Here is a 27,414-nt window from a genome sequence, read left to right as displayed (position 1 = left end):
TTATAGTATCTGTCAATATATCTATCTATCCATCCATCCATCCCTCTATTCATCTATCTAGTGTATCTATTTCTTCCTCTTTGTCTTTGTCATTGACTATCTTTTTGTTCTCTCTACCTGGTAATGAATTTCTTGGAAAATGCAATCAAAGCACAAGATCCTGCAGGGGCATGATTCAGGAGGACATATCAAATAGCCTACATTGGAGAGCTCTGTGATGCGGTGCTGGTACAAAAGGCACCCCTGACTATCATATAATATGCAGGAGCATTGGATTTTGTATCGCAGCGGGCAGAAAATATATTCAAAATTGTGCAATATTCAGCATCTCTGCCCCCCCACGGAAAAAAGCAGTAACTGACATTTTTATGAATGTCTACTTTTTTGCAAAAATGAATAGTTTACCCAATGCTTTCCAATGTTAATAGGTCAGTTTTGCAAAAAGAAAAATGGAAGTGACCAAAAATACAATTTTTCACTTTTGCAAAAAGCAGTAACTGCATCCAGTTGATTCAACTTTGCAAGTTTCCCCACGGAAAAAAGCAGTAACTAACAAAGCCCACGGAAGAAAGCAGTAACTAACAATTTAGTCTTTATCATTCAGACTCTGTATAGTCCTTCCTGCATATTTTTTTCCCTAATACCATTTATTTTTTCTACTAATTTTTTTTTTTAACAATGTAAACAGCAGTTTCTCCCATAATTTAGGAGAGTAGATATAAAAAGATTGTTTCACCAGTAACTTGACTCTGCCCGCAGGGAATCATATGACAAGTTGTAGAAAAAGCTTCTTTCTGGAGACTAGCAAACCTGGCAGACTCAGCGCGCTCAGAGTGCAGAATACGCGTGCAGCAGCTGCATGTATGCGCATAAATTCTGCAGCATACAGTATAAATGTAGTAACTAGCTAAACATTGCATCACATCACACTCATCACTTGCATGCACAGTATTGCAGGTCTGGTACAGTCTGAGTGATCATGCCAGTGCTAACCATGCTGTCACACAGTTTCTGCGGTCCTGGCATGCCTTTAAATCTATCATGAATTGCAAAGGAAAAGTCATGGTAGCCATGACTTTGGCCAGAACCAGAAAATCTAGGTGAGCTGAAAATATATTGAAGGGAGATGAGCACTAGTATTAATGCACTAACATTAGTCTAATGTTAGATGTAGGCCCTAAAGTTTAAAATAGGTCTACCAGATCTAACGTTACAGAGTAGATCTAGATTCTAATCTATTGTTAACTGTTTAGTGTTAGACAAAATGTCAGTAGGCCTAATCTAACGTAATAGACCTAGGTCTAGCACTAACATTGGGCATAGATCTGTAGTCTAGCTTAAGTGTAACGTCAGAGTTCGACTAGGATCTAAGACGAAGAGACTTGACTTTATTGTCTAGTCCAGGGTCATGTCATGATGTGTCAGGGGCCAGGCCGGGCACTCCAAAGTTCAATTAGGGTACATAGGTGTCTACCTTATTTTTACACAGAATGCCATTCAATCGACAAGACCTAGTCTAGGTCTAGCAATAGGTCCTAGATCTTATAGATCTAGACTAACCAGAAAGTAGAAGAACTTTATAACCTGGTGGTGGTAACAATTCTCCTCCTATGGTCATGTGACATGTGCAGTTACTGCTTTTTTCCATGGGGAAAACAGCAGACTCCTGGCCGTCTGCAGTTACTGCTTTTTTCCGTGGGGAAACTACCCAGAATCAAGGGTGAGCCACCGCAGTAACTGCATTTTCCTAAATAACATTTAAAAAATAACGGAAACATAATTTTTTCCTAGGTATTGTTAGACAACTAGGTATGGTGCATAATCATACCACAAAATTATTTTTGAATGTTTCTGTGTTTTTAAAGAATCTGCAAAAAACACAAAATCGCATTTATCTCAGCTCAGCAGCTATGCAGTTACTGCTTTCTTCCGTGGGGGGGCAGATCTGCAGTCGGTGAGCAATATATGGCATGTATTGATGTAACCATCCTCTTCTTTCTGACTTTATGATGATGCTGGATGGGGGTGGGGCGGGGGAGGCATGGGAGCGGGAGAATCCTAAAGAACATTGACTTTTACAGTATGTGATGGAACAGTGAAAAAAGTCAAGACACACAGACAAACAGACATAAAGACACACGTATATGATATACTGCTTTACGCCACATCCGGCCGCAGACACTTCTGATAGCAATAACAGGTCTAGCAGCTTCTGTCTGCTGTCTGTGGTGTGTGCCATGTGTGGCCCCCTCGCTTGACTTGACGGAGCACCAAAGCACGGATCAGGCAGCAGAGAGGCTGGTAAATTATTAAGGAAATCGTGTTTGCACAGGGCTTCAGGAGGGAAGGGTGTTGCAGTTCACTTTATGAAGAGTGTCTCATTCCTAATCCTCATCCCCATCTCAAGTCTGTGGCAGCATTTTTTTCCCCCTGTGTCTCTCTCTATCCTTCTTTTACCCTGTCAATTCCATAAGCAGCTACATGACATAATATGTCAGTGGTATTTGAAGCACTGGTCCTCCAAGGGTTAAAGACAAAGGCAAAGCCTGGTCTCCAAAGGATCAAACCTGCACTCATGTTGGGGAGCTCAAATATCAGCTAAAAACACCTTCAAGACAAGGTGGGGGGGGGGGGGGTTATGCGAGGGGGAATTTTTGGTCCCTGTGAGTGTATGCACAGAAGATTATTGTTTATTCTAGATAATTGGTTCTCACCTGTCCTCGTTATGGAAAGAACAGAAGTGGATGAAGATGTCCATGCAACACCCATACTTTTGATACCTGTAGACATCAGTTCAGAGTACAGCCCTCATCCAAATCCGGGTCACAGATTTAATGTAACCATATACTCAATACATCTGAGGTTTGGATGAGGAAAGTTTGTTCTGTGAGTTAACGGGATAATATAGTATTGGTTGAGGTGAGGATTCTGCTTTTAACTTTTTGCAAGATGCTTAGAAACCACTCTATGAAAATGTCAAAGAGCATACAATTCTAAGGGGAATTCAAAGTTTATTTGATGAAAATCAGTTTTGAAATGGCTGAGATATCCAAAAACAAAGTAAAGCAAAGTGATTCTAATTAAAGGTGGATCCCACTTTTTATTAGTATCACTTTATTTTGGACATCTAAGCCATTTCAAAACAAATTTTCATCAAGTACATTGTAAAACTTTGAATTCCTCACAGATTTACATGCTCTTTCATATTTCATGAGAGGTTTCTAATTATCTAAAAAATCATTATCGAAAAACATTGGAAACCTGAAGCCACACCTCGGCCGAAACTGTACCATCCCTTTAAACCAGAATATAAGCCAGCAGTGGGGGTGACTATGTCACATCAAGGAGGTACCTAATACTGTAAAATACGATATATTCGCGGCATGAATTTTTCACGAATTGGAGCCGATGGCTTTTTTTGCAGCATGAAATTTTCGCGAACTGCCACTGCCACAATTCAATGCATATAGTGTAGACAAGAACTTTCGCGGGCATCTTAATTTCACGAATCTTGGCACTTGTGAAATTCACGAAATTAAAATGCATGCGAACATTCCTCGTTTTACAGTATACCTCCTTGGTCACATTGAAACTGTACCCTATTTTCCAGCCAAGCAATGACAAAAAGGAGACATCGCTTCAATTTTGTTGCCCCTTCTCTTAAGTTGAAAAAATTGTCATGACATTACATTGTACTCTCATATATGATAGAAGCATCAAATCAGTTGAAACAAATGACATGAATGTTCACAATAGAGCCATATTAATGACCAAACGTTTGTGATCATTGCCTCGTAACATTCTCAGATTTCACTCAAAATATATATTTATCGAGGAGGAATCTCTTTCTTTTGTTACTGTAAGGCAAGATATATTCGCAGCAAGAAATTTTTGTGAATTGGAGCTGACAGCCTTTTTCACTGCATGAAATTTTTGCAAATTGCCACCGGCATTTAATGCATAGAGTAGACAAGAACTTTCATGTGCATTTTAACTTTGTGAATCTTGGCTCTTGCAAAATTGGTGAACATTTCTGCTTTTGCCATATTTTGCTTTCATTTTGATATTTTTTCCTTGGATACATGAAGTTTATCTCCCTTTACATAACAATTATGTCATATGGAGGGTGCAGTAGACAGTGTTTGTGCCAATTGTATGTGAGATTCAGGTAATAGCAGAGAGTAGGGTGGGGATGGGGTAGGAGGAAAAGTTTTTTTGTTTTGTTTTTTTTTTTTTCTAGATGGAGACAGACTCATAAATATGTCAGTACATGATAAAACCTGTTGCTAGGAGACGAGAGGCAAGGAGAAGACATCCCTTTTTTTCCTCCTGTCTCCAGGATGTGGAGGGGGAGGAAGATCCTATTCTCCGTCAGCAGACATAAAAAGCTGTAATATTATCTTATAAGAGTTGCCATTCATTAAACAGAAGGGAAATGGAAGCTTAAAAAGCTGACTTTCAAAACGTGACTCCATCGTTCACAATGAGAAAGAGAAAGATCACTGTCCTCAGCTGCCACTGAAAAGAAAACGAGCATATTCCACGATTACACACAGACCAAGCTTCTGAAGCTGCTTTAGCTGTCTAGGTAGATGAACCAGGTAGCAGTGACATTGTCAACAACAGTTAGAAAAGATACACACACATACACACACACACACACAAATATATATATTATATACATAAAAATATTGATTTTTTTAAAGGTGGAAGTGCAGGTAAACACAAGAAGGCAAAAAAAAAAAGGCAAAAGGATTATTGAATAAGGGTGGTTGAACTTGTGAACTTGTATGTCATTCTGTCAAGTCTGTGGCTTCAATACTTGCCATTAATGAATCTATTTTCTCATAGAGTTATGTCTTCAGTGAAATATTTGAAACTTGCACTTGACACAAACATCGGTGACCTTTCTCTCTCTCTCTCTCTCCCCCTCTCTCTTTGAATACATATACACACACAAACACATCACACATATATAGGCCCTATAGACCGATTCAAGCGACTGTTCATGGAAGTGCGCCCTCTTAAGGCGACGCCATAACTGGGGGCCAAACAGGCCGGGGGGGGTGTTTCATAAAGCTGTTCGTAAAGTTACGAACAACTTACGAGCGACTGGTGATCAGTTCTTGTGCTGAATTATGGAAATTCTTATAAGTGTAGCACATCAGAACTGATCACCGGTCGCTCGTAAGTTGTTCGTAACTTTACGAACAGCTTTATGAAACAGGGCCCGGGTCGGCAAGCGCCCTGCGTGCGTGGCAAGGGTTGCCAGCGGCAGCCAGTGCTTTTACCACCCGGCGCCAGCCGGCCTGCCAGCTAGCTATCTCTGGCGCTGGCAGCGATCGACGCATGATCTGGCTTTGTGACAACTAGAGTCTACATTTTTTTTTTTTCGCAAGCTAATTAAAAAAAAAAATAAAATAAACAACTTATACCGACTATGAGCGAATGGCTAGATGACATACGGCTGTAGCCAAAACTTGAATTTCAAGGTAAATATCGGTACGATCCGTGAATGTTTGTAGAGGCCGACTCTATTTCTTTGGCGATGACTTGGGTACTCGCGTGTAAGCCCCGTATATTCACATTTGTGTAAGAGAATAAAAACCGCAGGGGAGAATTATTGCTAGGCACAGGCAGACGTCTTGCTAATAAGCCTAGGCTGTTGACAAGTTAACTGATATGATTAAATACAAATAATGATTAAGAATCTTGAGCTAGATATGGTGCAATAAATTGCAAGCTATCAGTTAACTTAACCTTTTTAGGGCACGCTTTTGCCTTTACTCGGGAGTGTCGGGCCAGCAGGGTAGAATCTCTCTTCCGTTAGATCTTGTCTAGAAATCTAGGTAAGAGTCCAGACTAGATTTAGACCTATTGACTTCTAGAACCCGACATCCTATATCATATTCGGTTGTCGATAACTTCAGGCAAGCCTAACTAAGTAAACCAAACGGAATATAAATCTAGGCGTTTCTACTACTTAGGCCGTATATGCCTAAACTTAAGTTACGACTACGTCGCCTGATGTCTACAACCAAAGCTTCTACTGTTTTAGGTCTAAGTAACCTTGCATAACATCACGCTAACGCCTAATACATTGTATTATAATCTACAAAAGTGATTTTTAAATCATACTTTCTTAGTATGATTATGAAACGGATGTTTGCCACCATCCATGGTTTAATATTTATAAGTATCACTTTATCAAAAGTCAAATTCAGAGTGCCAGGCCAAAATTGAATAGGCCTATGGTCAATTCAGTGCTGAACATTGAAGAAGTGAAAACAATATAAGAATTTAACGCATCTTGAAACATTTTATTTAGCTGTAGTGTAGGCCGTAAAATGTTTGTCATAATAATAAAGTCTAGCCAGGAAGTGTATTCTAACTTTGGCAAGTAGGACACCAAGGATGAAAAAAAAGTGAATTATCAAATTCTTTGATCTAAACTTGTCTTCTACGATGAACAACATATTTTACGAATATTACATTATGCAGTGATAACCTAATTAAATAGAGAATCTAGTAGACATAGTTTGTTTCGAAATCTCTGCATTTCTATACCGTTGTATTTCACTTAATTGTCTTTAATTTTGCCTTAATTTATCATGCGTCAGCGGTGTCTGAATTTCACACACTGCCGTGCAGCTTCCATTTCTATTTTTCTGTTATTTGTGCACCTAACAACTGCACAATGTGTTTTCCTGATCCTTCCTTTGAAGCTTTCAAAGTAGATCAATATGTCTGAATCACTCAATTTGTCCAAAAGAAGGGCTAACTATGCGCGATGGGTACGCTAGGCTGCTGAGCTGCAAGTGCAACTCGCTGGGTAGCTAGCTCGCTGGAAGCCCCCGTTGGCCCCCAGTTATGGCGACCGTTATAGCGCCGCTAGCGGCGGTAGGTGAATAGGTCATCGAAATTGAATCGGTCTATACCGATCATTCAAAAAAAATCATGTATGTTTCATTTGTTCTTGTGTGTATGAGGGTTTTTCTTACATGCTACGGGAATTACCTTTTGAAAAATAATTAAGCATCCACTTGAAGAACGTGCACGTTATGGCAGATATATAGTGAATGTATAATACTTTCTATAATTCTGTGGGGGGTTTTTTAATATCGCCTGTACATGCCTTAAAGGGAACTAAAACCCAAAGAGAACTGTTGATTGAGTGAAAGCAACAACATTAGTAGAACACATCCTTGAAAGTTTGAGGAAAATCGGATAATTGATGCAAAAGTTATGAATTTTTAAAGTTTTGGTGTTTGAACCGCTGGATGAGGAGACTACTACTGTAGAGGTTATGATGTATGTGTGGACAACAATACCAAAGAGGATACCATTGAGGACAGGCAAAATCAGCCTGTCCTCAGTGGGTTAACATTGGTAGTATCCTTCCCCAACCAATGAGTTAGCATTTCTCCCGTGATACATGTATGTCACCCGCCTGTTTGATACTCTCCTTGTATGCCCAGAATGAAGCCAGGCTACTAAAGTAATTATCAACTCTGTGTAAACATCTCTTGCCTTGATGCTCTTTAACGACCCTCTCCACCTACTGGTTTTTACAACAAATACCTCAGTGTCCTAGGATGATCTCACTCACAGCATAATCCTTCGCAGCCTGCCCTAGACAACAATAGTAGAGGTACTAAACTTTTGTCCAGAACCAGTGAAAACCCTTAAAAATCAATGAATGCCGCACACATATTATTCCCCTCTGAATGCCTATTACTGCCTGTCTGGGCCATTAAAGCTACAGCAGCCTTCACTAGCACAACAATAATACCTGTTGGACTAAACCCAACTTTTCTTTGACATATATGTGAAAGAAAACACCACATGATGTGTGCTGAAAGCAAAAAAATAATGGTACAGACAATCACTTTGAGATCAAATAACTCACAAGAAATATTTTCGATATGATATAATATGTATCCTGGAAAGCATTTGTCATAACTTTCTGCAACTATATAGACATTTTTCACAGTCATGAGCCCAAAAAAATATATATATCATTTCTTCTGGTATTTGTTGATTGATAAAAACCAAGAAACTGGGATAGTAAGTATGATAACTTTGCCTTCACAACACAAGATAAGCCAGCACACTTTCTCTGGAAATGCATGCCCTTTAAACTCACAGAATGTCCCTTTCTCATAAGGGTCCACAGTAGTCCTTGTACAATACCTATCATCAACCCAAGAAGGTGAGAATGGGTCTCATGGTTCGTTTCTTTCCACCCCCTTTTCCTCCTCACATAAAGAAGGGATGATCCTTTGGAATAAGTGTGTCTATGTGACTGGACAAAAGATAGTCTCACCGACAAAAGGAGATTCTGTTTTTGTGTTGCTGAGCATGCATTGTTGGTAATATCCATACTTCCCATACTTGACAAGCTGCTGTGTATACAGCAAGTGTATATTGTGAAATAAGCTCCTTCGGCAAACAATGCACATGTGACTAAACATGTACTTCCAGCATACTAATCCATCACACATAGACACACACACACACACACACACACACACACACACACACACACACACACACAAACAAACAAACAAACAACAAGAAATTCCGGTCCAGTAAATCTTGATATCTCTACAGGGAAGTGTGTGCAGAGAGGGCATGGGTGCACAATGTTTTGAAGTGGTCAGAAAGCAGATTACACTTAAGATTGGGCAGGTGACATCACATGTCAGGTCAGCATGAAAAGTAGTAGGTAAAATATCACATATCGTCGCTGGGGCGACAAGACCTCGTATCTACAAAATGTCAAATGTTCAGGAGAGCCAAAAAACATGGCAACCAAAGCACTGTGGCGAATGGGATAGCCTTTCCTTTGACATGCCATGGTGGCTTCATTTTTGGAGTAAGACAGTTGGGATTTGGACAGGACATCACTTAACCCATTATTTGACCATTAATCAAAAAAAGTCATTTTCCCCAAAATTGCAGATACAAGGTCTTGTTTCTGCTGTTTTCTTTCTCATGATATTGAAAGAGATGCATGGAAAAGAGCAACTTGCTGTACTAGAAATCAAAAGATTTTGAGCTCTGAAATAGTTTTGAAAAGCTCTTGAAAATCAAACCTGCAATAAATGCCACATCATGACCAGGAACAGAAATTAATGTTTATCCTCACTGTCACGTCGATCCATTTCACAATTTTGGAAGCAAACATGCTACAAGCTATAGTGTAAAATGAAAATTCTTATGCTCACTTATGCTTTCTCCTTCTCCACAGCTTTCTCTGTGTCAGAAAATACAATACTGTATAAGCTGTTATTTTCGTGAATTTTGCAAATCACAGTTGGATCGCGAATTTAACAACATGCGAAAATGTCGCCAGATGCTAGAGTAATAGTACGTTTAAATTGGCGTACAGCTGTAGGTGTCAATTCGTGAAAACAACATCTCGTGAAAAAGTCTGTGACCTCCTCATTCGCGAAAATAACAGCATTGTATACAGTACAATATTCTTCCATTTATTTAGATTCTGACTGTTGTTGATTATTAGACCAGTGGGGATAGCTGGTAATTTGGTCTTGAATAAATGCAGTATTAAACACATTTTCAATACAATTTTTAAGACTAAAATTTGGTCTACTACAGCAAGCAATTGATCAATTGTCAGCAAATGATATCAAAGATTGCACCAGTTTCTGCCATATTCTTTTTTTTTTGTTTCTGTTTTTAAATGTCTCTTTGCAGTCCATGTCAATTACATTTGATAACATATGAGAAACATTGCCATAGTAGTTTAGAAAACTTGTATACCGGCATATAAGCAGGGAAAAAACACAGGATATGCAATATGCAATGTCCCTTTTTTTTTTTGGGGGGGGGGGGGTAGCCTCCTTGCCACTGAGGGACAATGACCTATATTTCACAGGAGAGTGCCAGCTAAAATGGGGTGAAGAGAACTGAAGTGTTCCCCAGTTCTGCATGCTAAAAGCCGACCCGAGCATACATTAAATCTCATTTTGGCTGGAATACGCCACACACGTACGAGCCATACATTTTGGAAAACGGTAGCTCACACCATTGGAGGGACGTACAGTGATGAGGGAGAAAAAAAAAATGTCATGTGCCTTATTCAAGACGACGATGTGTAGATGGATGGACAGAATAACACACATACCCATTTGATTCTCACTGAGGATGAGAAATGCCAGTGTAGTTATTCTGGATTGGTATATGGTTACAGGCAAATACATGTAGACTGAGAAATTTCATGAAGAGATGTCACAGGTGTGACTATGCCTCGATCCCTACTCCCAAAATCCTTTGCGTAGCTCACCATCCGTATGGATTACTCTGTGTGCAACTGAGGCAACAGTTCTACTTGAAAGAGCTGAAATGTACAGCCCAGAAGAATATTTATATACTGGTAAGTAAAATGGATACATCAGAAACAGATCAGGCAAGCAAAACAGTTCCCATATAATTTGTACATATCAACACTTCAGCAACTTGCTCCTACAGTAGCTCTGTGAATGAAAAGCTTTGTAGAAGAATAAATATCACCTCTTCTTAGTCTTTCATTTTTTTTCTCAGCTTGCCAACAAGATTTAAGCCAACAAATTTAAGTAAACCCTTTTATCCCTTAATATAACATTAACCATTAAAAAAAAAAAATCTGCATAGAAATACATATTTTTGCACAGCATAATATTACATTTAATTCTCACTGCAAACTAGCTATTGTGGAACTTGAGAAGGATCCAATACAAGATTCATCACCTCATATCAAAACTTTTAACATTGGGCCTAATATCAGCCTTAGAAGACATAAGCAGGAAAGTGGCCCCATCTTACTTCCTTGGTGAAAGAAAAGGTACGTCTAGGAACTTAAAGGCACAAGGTCCACCTATTCCAGCATGAGTAAATTATACAATGCTCCATGACCTACATTGTAGCAAAATCAATGCTAACCATATAAGTCATATCATATTAAATGGTCTATACCTGGTAGACATAAATCCTGGTCAGTGATTGGTCAAAATGCAATCACATGACTAATACAAATAGAATAGAAATTGACAAATAGCGAGTACTGACGTCACATCAGGTATACAATTCCAGGATATGACTAGCTGCCGGTGATGCTGGAATGAAATTATGTGTGTTTATGTAGACCTTTGTTTATAATTTCTAAAAAAGATTGCTAAGTCTTTCATTGTAATAACACTTGATATTCTCTTGGGAGTTAATACCGGTACACCTCTAAAATGGCAATACCTGTAGGGTTCTGTACTACACTTTCAATCTGAACTAGCAGTTACTGAATACTGCACGCCATTCAAATTCATTTCTAATGGATAAACTAAAAAAACAACAATTAAGCTATTTATGGCTGGTTGTTAACTTTGATCCCCATGTTCTTTCATATTCTCCTGACAAGAAAAAAGCACAAAGGAGATATATTAAGCCATAAAAAAGAAGAGACTGTTTCAATCTGGCCAGTGATCTCTGTCTAGTCCCATCTCTGTAAATACTTGTGTGTCTTTCATCACAGTGACCAGGAATGTGAGCATGTCTGTATGTCTGCAAGTCAGTCTCTGTGTCTGTCTGTCTGCCTATCTCCAAGGTCTGTCTGTCTGTCTGTCTGTTGATCAACATCTGCCTATGAGGTTAAATATGAAGAGTTTGTTTGCAAAAACCGATAAGTCCATATTTGCCAAATGGAGATATTTGCGATTAAAGGTCAAGAAAAATAAAGAGAATAATAAGAAAATTTTTGCTTTTTTTGACCATAACTTCAAAAATATACCTAGATATGAAGTGACCAATATATCACTTAAAAGGTATTATTTTGTACTTTAGGACAGAGGCCGTACTTCAAAATCTTCAAAAATGGACTTATCGGTTTTTGCAAACAAACTCTTCATATGTAAGCAAGAGTTTGTCACAATGCACACTTTCTGTACATAATGCCTACAGTGTACGTGGGTGGGTGCGTGTATACAATGTATGTGTGTATGCAATGTGGGGGAGAAAAATTAGATTTTGCGGACTGTATCCCGTGCCCACGCCAAAGATACAAGCTTCCATGTCTTGTCTCAGACAGTGGTATATCCCTCTGTACAACCCGAAAATTCTTCCACCATCAACGACAAATAGCCCGTTTGCCCCCGCACTGCAAAGGGCAGTGAAAGCTATTGGATCCACTCTGCCTATATCCATCACACACAGATGGCTACATGAACTGACAGTGTATTACCTTTCATACATGTTTGTTGAAGAAAGGAATCTGTGAAAGACATAATACATTGGTCATCAATTCCACACACATGCCTGTCCCGTGAATTGGCCCAGCCATCAGAAGCCGAATGGAATGCTTCATCCGTCTCCTCGCCATAAGAGAAAGCGGGTGCGTTCACACTGGACAGCATTTCATCCTCATACATGGTATATCCACTGGTCATATGAGAACACCTAGGACTAATTAAAGGGATGGTAGGCCCTATAGTTTTGGATAAGATTGGGCTCCAGGTTTCCAACATTTTTGTGAGATAATGAAAAACCTCATATTAAAAGAGCACAAAATTCAAAGGAGAATTCACAGTTTACTTCATGAAAATAGGTTTTGAAACGGCTGAGATATTGAAAAACAACATAGGTCCTCATAAAAGGCAGGACCCACCTTCAATTACTTAGGACAACTATTTTTTTTTTTGAAGGAAGGACATCTCAGCCATTTCAAAACCAATTTTCATAAAATAAACTTTGAATGAGTACCTCCTCTTAGAATTGCACGTACTTTAATATTTTGTAAGAGGCGTTGAATTATCTCGCAAAATGTTAAAAATCTGACTGTCTGGATCGTCTCAACCAAAACTACTGACCATACCTTTAAACCATTTGTTTTTTGCTTTTCTTCTTCTTGCTCTGTAAAATATCTCTGCAGCATCTTGGAAACTCTTTTCACATGGAAGTATTATACAATGCATGAAAACTTCCCCTGTTCTTAAAGTACATACAGTTTGTGCACATAAATCCATCTACATACTATTATGTATAAATACACGCACCACAAACTGCACTCAACAAATATTTTCAATACGTTCCAACTTTCTGTTGGTAGACATCAAACCAAACAAAACAATATGAACATCCTTTGGTGCCTCTACAACAGACGGATACAAAGAAACAAAACTGATATCTGACATTCATATTAAAAAAAAAAAAGTGGCAGTATCAATTGACACCAAAAAAAATAGTTTACACTTCCTTACTACAGGATGTCCCATTGGGGTACAAAGTCTGTGATATTCACCACTACTCCATTTGCTCTCTCCATAACAAAAAATTAAAAATAAAAGAATCACACGATATCTTCCTTTTTTCCTCGTTCATCTCAGTTACAAGAAAGGATGGCATTGCTGAAGTCTAAACAAAAATTGTTAGTACACTGTATATAATGTGTGTTTTCCTGAGATTGAATGGTTGGTTTTAAGTGTTTTCCTCTACAGTCTCCGATCAGGATAACATCAAACCGACTGTTTCAAAGAGAACAATCTATACTAGAATGCATCTTGTTGAATGGTATTAAAAGATCTACTGTTACACCTACTGAAATTAGGAATGTATTTCTTATCTCAAATGACATACCAGCAAATATAACCAGCTGAATAGCACAGTATGCATTACATCCTGTCATACAGTACCCTACCAGAAAGACTGCTACCGTGTACTGAAAAAAGGCTACTGTTTTAGTAATGTGAAACATACAAATATGTTAATGCAGCAAAATGTCTTCTGTGCATAGTTATTTATTCCTGTCTTAAATGAAGACAAAATATAGGCCCTCATATATCCAGCAGCATAAAGGCCTACTTGTGCATTTACTTGGTTTATGAATGTTAATCCATGCCCCAATATTCCAACAACTCCTGAACATCCATACATCATGAATCCATGTACTGAAGAAGAACTTATACAGGATCAAATCCCTCTATGTTTCTAGTCCAAGAGAATAATTCCAGAGGGCATGGGCAATATATATCTAAATGGCAAAGAGACAAGTAGAAAACTTAAAGGTGGGAATAGGAAACAAAACAAGTGGGGTCATTCACCTCCTCTGTCCGCCAAGACACCTACACAAGAACATGCTTGCCCACACAAAAATGTGGCCAACTGTGGAGCTCACTGATAGTCAACACTGCACACTGCCTTGTGCTATTTCTGTCCATGAAGCCACAAAGCTGCTATAAATTGAAATACACTTTGAACGTGTCTGTCACAATGTCTCCCTGGGTGTAGACAAGTGCGAAAACAAATCATTCACACCCAGATGGCCCGGACCGAACCCCCAGACTTACAGGCGGTCCCAAGTGACAGACCGATGAAGCATATTTTCATCATTTTCTATCATATCAAACATGTCACTGACACATTTTGGTTGAGGTAACACAGATGGCAAACACACACCATTTTGAACACAATTCCAGATCCGATACCTTTTTTGTAATATCTCGATTACATATAATTTTTTTTTTTTTAGGGGGGGGGGATTCCCTCTTTCAGAGCAATTTTCACTCAATCGTTCAAAAGCAGGATTGGGAAACCAGGATTATGATGTTTGTTTTCACATTTTCCATCTGAGAAGATGGCTAGATAGCCCATATTCAGCTATGTTAAGCTGGTCTTCCATGGGGTCCAGTTGGATGTGAGGTGGGACCACTTCACCGGGTTAAACACCCTGGATGCTCGTTGCGATGAATGAATGAAGTGGGATCTTTTACGTACATGAGTTGTGACTCTCTCACACGCGGGACCTCCATTTTCTGTCCTATCCAAGGGACAGAGTGTTTTGCCTCTTGCTAGAGGGGACGGTATGCTTACACACAACATTTTGCTCAGTCCAGACTTGGGTTCGAACCCGGGCTGCGTGATCGTGAGGCAGACGCGCTACAGACTGAGCCAACTCACCGCCCTTGTTTTCACATTTTTCTTCTCTCCTTTAGTCACAGCAACATTGCAGAATTATGAAGGATGCACACATTACTTGGTTGAAGGCAGGGTATGAAACAGGAAAGAGGGAAGAAATACTGTATATTGAATGTACAACTGTAATCAATCAACATCATCTTAAAACTCTTTATAGCACTCCATACATCTCCTTACAGAGAAATTGGGTGCAATAAGTGAAACAAAAAATAAACCAAAAACAATGAAACAAATAATAAGTGCAAGAGTAGTTGTCAGAAGACAGAGCTCTTTAAACTCAAATGTTCTAATCAATCACTGGGATGGATCTACATACTAGTAGACAAGAAAAACCCCTGAGACAACTATCAAGTCTTCACGATCGTCTGCTGCACCGTGATTACAACTGCAATTTCCCCTGTAAGGGAGGTCGAATTTTGATACTGCAGCAGCAGACACATAAATCTCAGATTTTATTTCTTCCTCCTTGTAGACCCAGCAATCATATTACTCAGTATTCACACAGGGGAAAAAAAATCTTGTTTTTTTTTCTTTTAAGCTCATATCCATTGCAAACAACTGAGAGGTGGATCATTTAAAGATAGAATGCTCATCATACAGTACTTGCTGTTAACTTCATAAAAATCAAACAAACAAAACAAATGATACTATGTATCAAAAAGGAGGAAATGAAGTAAATTCCAAAGTTTTCAGGCAGGAAGCTGATCAGTAGTCCAACAAGAGAGACGTGGACCATGGCTACGCAGGCTGGCAGTGTGAATCCACCCTCATGTCAGGGCAAGATAAAGCTGACTATTTGACCAGCCGGCATTCCATAGTACCTAGAACAGCCACGGCTGGCCTGGGTGCATTCACAGAAATAATTAACCTACAGATGCAGACTATTCCGTCCGTACTTTGTAACCATCTGGGTTGGGTCATCAACAATACCATTGGCAGTCCATAATTCTGTCCCACCATGTTGTCCTTTTTGCAATTGGCCAGTGTTTCCTATGCAGCACATACACTGTAATACCCAAATTAATCAAAAACATATTTTCATAGTTGACACTGATCAACAATGCTAACTAGCTGTGTGACAACAGTTCACATGACTAAGAACCAACAAAAATTGTAATGTTGTTACAGAATTGTTTCCCTTTTTTACATCTAGCCAGAAATAATCACCTACTGAAAGTGCATATATGGAATGTATTATGTATAATGCATGTTTTATAACAACATTGAAGAAGAGTCAATTTACAGCTTTTCATTTGCTAAGGCTTTTTGTCTTTAAAGAGTCAACAGTGAATCACACAGAAGCTTGAAAACCAATCATACAGCTGTAATAAATACTTCCATTGATTGCCTGCAGCCATTTAAAGTACACACTGGATTGTCACACAGAACTTCAAAGTATATAAATACAAAAGCGACACTTTGTATCTTCTTCTCTATTTTTTTTTTATACGCTTCAACAGTAATGTGTCTCATTCTGTGTGTAAAAGTTGAAACGTATACAATGTACCATTAGCAGAACTGATACTAACTCTGATGTTCATTAAGCTCTGCATACTTGTAGCTGGAAGCATGAGTGGATTTAAAGGGGAATGTTATCCCAAATGTCTGATACATGATGAAGAGAGTCAACCATGTTACACTGTATCTCATAACTTTCCTTTTGATGAAGAGCACTACCACTTCTAGCAGTCCACATCGAAAATGAAACATCAACATTACTACCCTCCTGGCTTACGTTTTATAGCAAATCATGTAACAGCACTGTCAGCAGAGTGTATGGCAACAGTATCTTCTGACTAGTATCATAAGGGCCCCTTCACTTTAGAGTTGGCAGCTGTCACAAATGTGGACTGGATTCCACGTAGACTCTTGACGGGTGGGTGGGTGTAAAAATTATGTGCGATCTGTCTGCCACAATATACCCGTGCTAAAGCGTAACTGCTATTCATGTTTTCAACTTTATCAGTGTATGAACTTCATGCTGATGAGAAGGAAGAAATTGCATTTTAATCATTTCATGTCCTTTTGCAACACAGAACATATTGCATTGTACATGGTTATAGAGGGACTTGCTCTATACTGCCTGTCCAAACAGTATGCGCTACAGCATCTACAGTATATTGCAAAAGATATTAAACATGTTAGACCTACAACATATTATGTACTGTATGCAAATACAAATTGGACAGAAATGTATGTGTACATTTACAGTGTATTACAGTATATACTAGAGCTGTACAATGTATGTGTAGCACTGTCAATTAATCTTTGATGCTTTTGCCAAGTTAATGCACTAATCACATTATACAATTACATGTATATGAAATATTGCATACCGTCAATTTATCTATTTTCTTTTTTTTTGGGGGGGGGGGGAGGGTTGAAGTTACAAAATTCGGTTCCTCGATAGAAATGGTAAATATAACCTGTCGAGGATGGACTGATTTTGCTATAACACGCATTTCCCATAAACACAAGCCCAAGTATTCTCGGGACTTGTCTTCAACGGGTTAATGGAGATAGGGAATATTTTGAAAGATAAGAATTATGACACTAATATGGTAATAACATAGGTAATAATATGGCCAAATGAAAAATAATTATGTTGTAATTGTTGTCAGCATTATATGGATATCTCAATTCAAATGTTGTCATCAGGTACCAACATGTTTTTTTACTTATAAATTCATTATCACGAGCAAAACATCAAATTACGCTCGCTAAAATACTAATGCCTGTCCCTACACAAATCACATTAACTAGTAATTATTTTATGGCCATTAACAACTGGCACAAGTACATCATCAGATGGGAAGCCACGATCATGTTCTGATGAGGTTAATGTTTGAAAAATTAATATCACATTTAGAGTATACAATCAATCCCACACCTGAAAATACACCATGTACGCACATGCTATTGTTAGCAGTTCCCTTGCCAGAATTAATAGCACAAGACTTTAATGGCAGGGTAGATAATGAGGGAAAATCTACATTTCCTCCTGGATTTGAACTTTGAAGACTCACACAATATGCCACAAAAGAGGGGAATTCAATCATATATAATACTTGAATACATCTTCCTCTTTTCTTTTCTTTTTTTTTTTTGCCAATGTTAGCAGGGGGTACATATGGAACTTTTGCCCCAAAGAGTAAATATCCATCTTTTCATCCATGTTTATCCATGCAAGGATGCATGAACTTGTAGTAATACCCTTCCATGCTATACAAACATTCAGCACAATTTCTGTTCAATGTCATTTGCAAGTATTTCCCAAATGGCAGTCACAGGGATCAGACAAACAATTTCCCATCAAATGTTTCTTATTTGATCAAGCCTAGCCATGTAATGCATCACAGTCTAATTGTCAAACAAATGTACAGAGCTTCACCTGCAGGTGCAAAAAGGATCCAACTGACATTCAAAGAAGAAAAATTTTCACTTGATCATCACAGAGCAGACTGGGTTTGTATAACCACCCTCTCTCTCTCTCTCTCTCTCTCTCTCTCTCTGTCTCTCTGTGAACCCTTGAGTCTTGCTACATCTGCAAACTCACAAAATGTGTTTATTATACAATACCAAACAAAGAACAAATAAACAGACAGAAATACACAGAAGAAACTAGAGATTGTAATTTGTCATCACTGACAAATTAAGGTGATCCGATTTTTTTTTAATCAATGATTCGAGTCCTGATCGCAGTAGGCATGACCATACAAGTTTCATCTGTGTTTAGAGACATTGGCCGTGTGATGTTTGCATTCTCATTTAGCAAAGGGAGTCATATCTGCCATGTTAGGTACCAAATTCTGTATACACTATAAGGAAGACACAGCAACAAGCACATATGACCTTTGACCCACCTTTGCACTCCCAAGATTGCATCTGATGAAATAGTGGTTATTTTGTGAAATGATTCTCGCGATATCGTCTGTACGTGTGAAAAATATGGGAAAGATAGGACAGGTATTCACCAAGATACAAGATGAAACATTTATGACCTTTGACCCTAATTTACATACCCAAGATGTTGTCCGATCTAGTAGTTGTTATTTTATGAAATAATGTACGTGACATGAACTAAACATGTGCAAAATATGGGGGTGATAGGGCATGTTTTTCTTGAGTTATTGCAAAGAAAGTTGCAGAAAGAAGAAATATCTCAATACATAGAAGATAAGCTTTAATTTCAAGCAAGTTTTTTATCGTAATCTCGACATCGTATGAAGAAACGAAGGTCAACTGAACGATAGCGCAAAGTCTCAGCTACCACATATTAAAATCTGGGAGAAATTCACCGAAGGGTAAGTGAGCTAGTGCTCGATAAAGACAATCACGTCAATTTTCACATTTAAAAAAATTCCCTCCCGTAGAGATAACACGTCATAACGAAGATACAAAAAGAAGTACATATGACCTTTGACCTCAATTTGCACAGACAAGATGGCATCTGAGTAAAAAGTAGTTATCTTGTGAAATGATCCTTGTAACATGGTCTTTGCGTGTGCAAAATATGGGAAAGATAGGACATGTATTCACTAAGATACAGGATGAAACACTTATGACCTTTGACCCTAATTTACATACCCAAGATGGTGTCCGATCAAGTAGTTGTTATTTTATGAAATGATTTACGTGACATGAACTAAACATGTGCAAAATATGGAAGTGATAAAGGCCGTTTTTCTTGAGTTATTGCAAAGAAAGTTGCAGAAAGAAAGAAATATCTCAATACATCGAAGATAAGCCTGAATTTCAACCAAAATTTTTGACGTGATCCCGACATCATATGAAAAAACAAAGGGCACACTTACGGTAGCGTAAAGTCTCAGCTACAACATATTAAAATCTGGGAGAAATTTACCGAAGGGTAAGTGAGCTAGTGCTCGATAAAGATAGTCATGTCAATTTTCATTTCCAGAAAAACTGCACTCCCATAGAGATAACACGTAAACTGGTCAAATTTGACAAGATTACTTTCAATCCATTTTTACGAGGTGATACCGTCATCCAATCAAAATGTTGTAATTTTATGTTTAAAAGAACATTAAATAAGCTACATCATACTGAAATCTGGGTGAAAATTGACAAAGGACTAGTGAGATGCGCTCGAATAAACTTGAAATTTGATGACGTCATTTTGAAAATTTACTTTTTTTACTTTATTAAGAAATTTGATATCTTTTAATCATTTTGTCAGTATTGCCACCCCATGAAATGACATGTACAACTCATCAGCTTTCAAAATATGTACAGAAAATGGGGGGTCACCGTCCATCCTGACGAGTAAAATCAGATTTAAAATTGGCAGTTTTTTGGCATAGTTGCACTGTATATCGCCATTGACGCGCGCGCGGAATTTCAACTTTGACAGGCCCGTATGACGTCATATTGAGTCGGATTGACTTGAAACTTGGTATAAATATTCCTTTACATTTCAGACATCGGATCAAAGTGAAAAAACTGGAAATTTCAATTGCATATGAGCTGTGCGTGCGTATATGCGCGCGCGCGTACGCGTCCGTCCAATTTTTTTAATTTTTCAAAAAATGTTCCAAATGGTCTGAAACGTGTGCAAAAAAAATTTGAGCTCGATTGGAGCATACAAATATTTCAACGCGCGCGTACGCGCACGTTTTAAGAGAAAATTGAATTTTGAGAACATGAGTAGAATGCGCATAATTTGAAATATATGTGACGTAAATTTCATTGAAAAATTCTATTCCATTAATGAGATATGATTGAGAATGTGTTTTCATATAATGACGTCATAGTGACGTCACGGTCAACTGATCACAATGATGCATTAGATTTGTTGTCTTTAGGACATGATGCATATATGGTATAATTTTGAAATTGATAGGCAGAGGACTTTCTGAGCTAACCTCTGCACAACTTTTGGGGAGAAATAAAGAAATAAAGAAGAAGAATAAAGAATCAGTACAGATACAGAAGGTGATCCGAGAGGATACTCGGATCACCTAACAAGTCGACACAACATGAGACATTTTCTATCACAGCAAATCGCATCACAACCCTACCCTCCTCCTGTAGTAAATGCGACGGCCGAGGGGAAAAAACAAGAAACAGAAACTTTAAAAACCGGTAGCTGTTAACAACAAGAAATGGGCGCCGTGAGTACACTTACGTTCCAATGGTGTGTTTCAGGTCATAAATGTCCGTGACTTTTTCCTTTCGGCCTCCCTTTTTCGTGAAAAGGGGCATGGTGAAAACACTTGTTGATGAGCGATTAACAGTGAAATAATTATCCAAGGCCTCCTTGGAAACAGTCGTATTTTGTCCCTTTTGAGCTTGGATATCCCGAAGACAACGTCTGCCTAACCCACCAGTCTGCTATAAAATCAGGCAAGTTTTGCACGGATTGCTACTACTACTGATAGCCGATCGCCAGCGTAGAAACAGCAGGCATTCAGTGTGACCAGTGGTTTAGAAGCCGCAAATTTCCCTCTCTTGTGCACGAGTGTAGAGTAGTAAGGAACGGGCACAATGTACACCTGCACTACACGTCTCCATAGACGCGTGTTGCAGAGCTAGTCAGTGGGATGTGGACGCGTCGATTATTTGATGGGTAAAATTATGTTTCCATGTAATCCGATTGCCTTGTTTTCATGAGACATTTATGTTGCAAGATGCAATACATCCACTTTCCTTTCTGTTTCTTCAATTTGCTTACCATTATATACCATTATCCTTTGATTAAGACAACGCATTTTAAATACTTTTTGCAATATATATACCCTCTATAGAAAATCAAATTTTCCAATTAGCGAGTAAATTACGTAAAGGGCTTAATTATTATATGGACGATGAAACATAGTTAAAAGGATAACTATCGAGGTACAAAGAGCAATGAGTGTATTTTCATTTCACATCTGCATTTCCATTATTTAAATGGGCCTTGTCAATGATTTTAAATCTACATTGCCTTTTTTTTGTAATAAAATTGACAGGTTTCCCCCGATATGCAATGCATTAACGTTGCAGTCTCTAAGTTAATCTCCTACAATATACGGAAAAAAAAAAATGTGAGGTGATTTACAATATGTCCTGGTTGAATCTCTGATAGTGTACGGTTATCTGGTGCCAGGTTTCGATTTCCGCGGTGATGTCATCGGCGAAATCTGTCTTTCGTTCTCCTTTTTTTTTGTTTTTCACTCCCTTAATTCTTTCTGGTCCTCTGAAGCCATAAGTGTACGTTTTACTTTTTACTAAACGATAATTATTTCATGACGGTGTGATGTTCTAAGAGTTTACTATGTGCTAGGTCATGAATGTAGTTACTTTCTCACCCCGTTAAACAATAGTTAACATGCTACATGTGGTGGATTGAAGCACACAAAGTGAACATAAACGGCATTCTTGTGATATCTTTTCGACGGGACCATACATATTTTTATCAAATCAAGTAGAAATCAATATTCTATAAAGAGCTCTCATTCTAATATGGCTAGAATGACATATTGACGCAATATCAGTAAAGGGAGAAAACCGAAACGAAACAATGGCTCCTCACCGAACCCAGTAATTCACATAATCTCTCCAGTTCAAGTTAGATTGACAATGATTTGTCTAAAAGAAAGACAGGACGAAAAAAATGGACTACAAACTCAAATTCGAGATGAACAAGACGAAGAAAAAAAAATCAATATTCTTGGTTCACTCTGGGAGCCATCACTGTAACGTGGATGAACATGATTTCAGCGTGACTCTTTCAGGAATGGATTTCCCGGGTGGCATTATTAACAAACTGTTCGTGATAGCCTACAATGACAATTTTGACGCGGCGGTCTTTCTTAAGGTTGATGCTTTTATATGCATTCTTGGTGCCACAAACATTCTTGCCGATATTGTTGTAATGCCGATGCTATGATATGATGATTATATACACATACGGGCATAGCCGCGTTGTTGAAAAATTTGTGGTTGCGCTGCTGCTGCCTCGTTGTTATGCGTGCGTTGTTGTTGTTGTTGCCATCGCTGTTATTATTAATGGCAGAGCCGTAAGGACAATGTAGGCTCAATATGAAATATTATATGAATATGATATTTTTTTAAAATTGTGTCGAAAATGCACACAGGAAGAACAAGAAGCTTTACGATAAAGAATACCTAATATTGAGAGTCCCTACAAAGCATCGTATTTTGTCCCTGGCCAGTAACACAAACTTCACATCGGGAAAAGGTTGCCCTCATGTAGCCATTTTGATTTAGGAGCTAAAGTCTTCTTGTAGTAAAAGACACTTGTAGAAATGTAAAGACGTTCCATCGACAGTTTGTGTGCATGTGTGTGTGTGGGGGGGAGGGGGGTCATAATTTATATACCTGCGAGGACTTGAAAATGACTAAACTGCAAATACGTGGTCTTCTATTGGCTGTTACGTTCAATTCAATTCAAACTTTATTTTCAGAGTGCACAAAGAAATATGTGAAAATGGAAATGCGTGTTGTTGGAAATATACACAGCCAGTCAGGAATAACAACATGTTCAGGTTTATAATTTTGATCAGTACAAAAAAGAGACATACAATCGTATTTATACACTCTGCGAGAAAAAAAAAAATGGCGGTACCCACTCAAAAGTCTTTTCTTGTATTATGTGGTTACCTCTGAGGGAAGGAGGAAAGAGGTGGTGAAGAGCTTGCAACTACAAAGAGAGCGGGAAACTGGGGAAAGAGGGAATAGAATAATAAAAGAAAGCGAAAGTGTGAAAAAAGAGGTAACAGAAATTAGGGAGAAGAGAGAGAGACGTTATCTGTGTAGGGCCTATATCAATGTACATTGTATCAATCAACTTACCTTTTTATCAACGCTATTATCATTATCGTTATTGTCATTATTTTTTTTCTTAAGTACATTGTATCTCATTTTATCATGATTTACAGTGCCGCGGAACCATATGGGGTGGGGGACGGTTGAGGAGGAGGAAAAGGCAGGAGCGAGCTTACAGAGGGCGCCCTTTGGAATTTGATGTAAATCGCATGGAGCTCAGCAAGCAGAACACGAAGGCTAATGCCAATACCGTCCCTCCATCCAGTACCAATCTATCAGTCTGTCTATCAACCAATAAATTAAATCTATCTATCTATCTATCTATCTATCTATCTATCTATCTATCTATCTATCTATCTATCTATCTATCTATCTATCTATCTATCTATCTATCTGTCTGTCTGTCTATCTATCTATCTATCTATCTATCTATCTACCTATCTATCTACCTATCTATCTATCTATCTATCTGTATATCTATCTATCTATCTATCTATCTGTATATCTATCTATCTATCTATCTATCTAACTAAATGATTAAACAACCAACTATCTACAATCTATGAATCGAAACATTTTCAACTCTCGGGCAACGGTCTATGAAGACTGAGCAGAGAAATCAGAATACAAGTGGATTGAGGGAATGCAGAAACATTACTAAAACACTGTGTTTAGTTTTGATGATGATTGGACGATCCATTTGGAAATTATTACAGTATCTTCATTTCCATTTTCATATACCCCTTTGTCTAGATGAAGCTGATCAACAATCTGTGATATCAATTAGATTGCATTAGAGAAAATGTAAAAAACAAGAAGAAAATGATAAATCTGCAAACATAAAGAAAAACCTTGTCATTCCCTTGAGAAGAAATGCCTTCAAGAAGAGAAAGGTCAAATGTTTGTTTGTTGTTGGTTTTTTTTTAATTTTGAAACATGTGTCTGAGATAATGAATGTTTGTAAAAGCCCTTTCATCTTTGTTTTTTAATCCTTCTACTACAAGGACATCACAGATTGAGCAGCACGTTGAATCAAGCTAACTTTTGAAGGGATTGTCTGATTTTTCTCAAAGTGTTTGTATTATCAATATGAATGCATTCCCTGAATCCACACACCGAAGACACACCTAGGGAAACTTCCCCTTTATAATGCAAACTTGATTCACAATGTGCTCAAGGGAAACTTAAGAATGTTCCTCTGTCTTATGACTGTGCTGTTAGGGGGTGATGATAAATGAATATTGAGGTTACGGTGCATTACAGTCATGTTCTAGTGATTTGGTAGCCTTTTGTCAAGGCCCTCTCGCTGTATGGTGAAGAGAGCCCAGCTGAGTGGGGTTGCGCGAGGGGGCTCGCTTCGCTCGCCCATTACAGCGAGAGGGCCTTGACAAAAGGCTAGTGATTTGGTGGCACAGGATGTTAGCAAGGGCTGATGGGCAATGTGATACAGTACATGTATCAGCTTTTTACACTTTATCTGAGACTATATCTAGAATAAACAGTGATATTCATGTATCAACATCTAAAAGTTCTATCAATTCTTCACATCTTCAGGCACTAGATATGTTATACAATATGTGTACTTGCACGACAGAGTATAACAGGTTGCTAATGTACCATTTCCTTTATTTATGGTAGAGAAGAGATGAGCTACAACTTTTACTTAGATTTAGGAAACGAGACAGAAAACACACACATACGCGTCTATGATGGAAACCTGAGGACCTGTTTTACCCACAAGAATTTTAGTACCACATAACTGAGGACCTGTGCGTAAGTAGGACTCTTGTCAACTGAGGACTCATTTGTATATTACCATAATGCTAAGTATTACAATAATGCTAATTGAGGACCTACAAACATGTATCCCTACATGCAAAAGCTGTTTGGAATGGTCTGCGAACCGAGGACGTCCTCGGTTCTCTGTGTGTCCTCAGTTTAAATGTAAAGTTTGTGTGTCCTCGTTTTCCATCATTGGTAAGTGCACACACACACACACACACACACACACACACACAACCCAAGACAAACAAACACACACACACAATTAAAAAAGAAAAAACAACTTTCAGACACATGATTCCAGTTTAAAATCAAAGTTTATTAGACATTTAAATATACATGTACATGTTTGCACTCATCTCTACACTGTACAGACAATGTACATTGGTACTTGGTAAATCACAGGTCAGCAACAATTCCCCATCATCTTAATGTGTCAGGATATTTTCTCTGAGAGCCATACACCAACCTCTGAATCAAGTCTTATAAGCTGCAGCTCTTCCCACATCAAACTACATGTACTTCAATCCCTCAATCCCACATTCTCACATCAACAAAACACAAACTAAAAATTGACTTTCATGTCAAAAGAAATTTGCTCTGAATAAAGAAACTGCCAGCAAAATCAAACACATATAAAAATATTAAGCTAGAACAGTCTTTATGTTTAGAAGTCATCTTAGGAATCTTAACATAGCTGTCCACTGCAAAAGCGGAAACATTAGCATGATCTTATTTTCCCAACTGGGCCAATCTCAGAAAACTTCACTTGTTTACAGATTTGTTGGTGAGGGTATATCTGCTCATAAATCGAAATTTCCAACAATGTCTGCATGTTATTACTTTTGAGGTACTTTAGTGAAGTGTCAAATTTGAACAAGAAAAATAAATCTCTAAAGTGCAGAATTTCCCATTTTGCAGGACATCAAAAGACTGTAGTGCTCCCTATGTTCATATCCTTATCAGCTTCACACCATGGCCATTTCTTGAGGCAAAGCGAATAAACTTTCAATTGGTGGCCGTAACCTGTACAGTCAAAATTATATACAAAACTTAACCTGACTGATATCTTTAAATACAAAACTGAACTTGAAAACAAGACCTTTTGAACAATATGTCCATGCACAGAAACAAATACAGGATTTTAAAAACATTTTATACTACATGTACTACAAATGGCACATGCTCTCATGTTGATAACAAGTACAGGGTAGGCACGTGTTAAATATCATGGTAACTCATGCATTCAATAGGGACTGCAAACACAGGATACTCCTGCCGTCAAGGGATGGTGCAGCATTGGTCGAGGTGAAGATTTAGCTTTTAACTTTTTGCTAGATACCTAGAAATCACTTTATGAAATGCTATTAAAAGAGCATACAATTCTAAGACGAATTCAAAGTTTATTTGATGAAAATTGGTTTAATATGAAATAGCCAAGAGATCCAAAAACAAAGTAATAACAAAGCGATCTTAATTAAAGGCCGGTCCCACCTTTAAATACGATTGCTTCGTTTTGGATATCTCAGCCATTTCAAAACTCATTTTTTATCAAATAGACTTTGAATTCCTCTTAGAATTATACATGTATGCTTTTTCATAATTCACAAGAGGTTTCTCATTATCTCAAAATCCATCATCAAAAAAATGATGGAAACCTGAAGCCCCACCTCAACCAATACTGTACCATCCCTTTCATGCCTTTAAAGACTTCATGTGAAAACGCTTTTATCCTTCAGTCCAAAAGACAACTCTTCAGCAAGATGTTCAAACAACTTTCTGACCAAAAGATGATCTACTCACGAATGAAATACTTTCAGAGGGAAATGCGATGAAAAAGCTTAGTACTGTGGATTTTCCAGGTAAAATCCATTTGAGTCT

The 27,414-nt window shown here is 38.1% G+C and overlaps 1 protein-coding gene across 1 annotated transcript in view; it reads right to left on the bottom strand.

The window, feature by feature from the left end:
* Window positions 1-21,313, bottom strand: part of LOC140241723 (calcium/calmodulin-dependent protein kinase type 1D-like) — a 164,595-nt gene extending 143,282 nt beyond the window's left edge. The window contains exon 1 of the mRNA XM_072321473.1: window positions 21,110-21,313. Coding sequence (XP_072177574.1) covers window positions 21,110-21,186 — 77 coding nt within the window. The 5' untranslated portion in view covers window positions 21,187-21,313. The remainder of the gene's footprint in view (window positions 1-21,109) is intronic.
* Window positions 21,314-27,414: the final 6,101 nt, after the last annotated feature.

The sequence above is a fragment of the Diadema setosum genome, chromosome 2 (genome assembly GCF_964275005.1).
Source record: "Diadema setosum chromosome 2, eeDiaSeto1, whole genome shotgun sequence".
Taxonomy (NCBI): Eukaryota; Metazoa; Echinodermata; class Echinoidea; order Diadematoida; family Diadematidae; genus Diadema; species Diadema setosum.
Note: the sequence above shows the minus strand (reverse complement) of the source record. Positions and strands in the feature narration are given on the sequence as shown.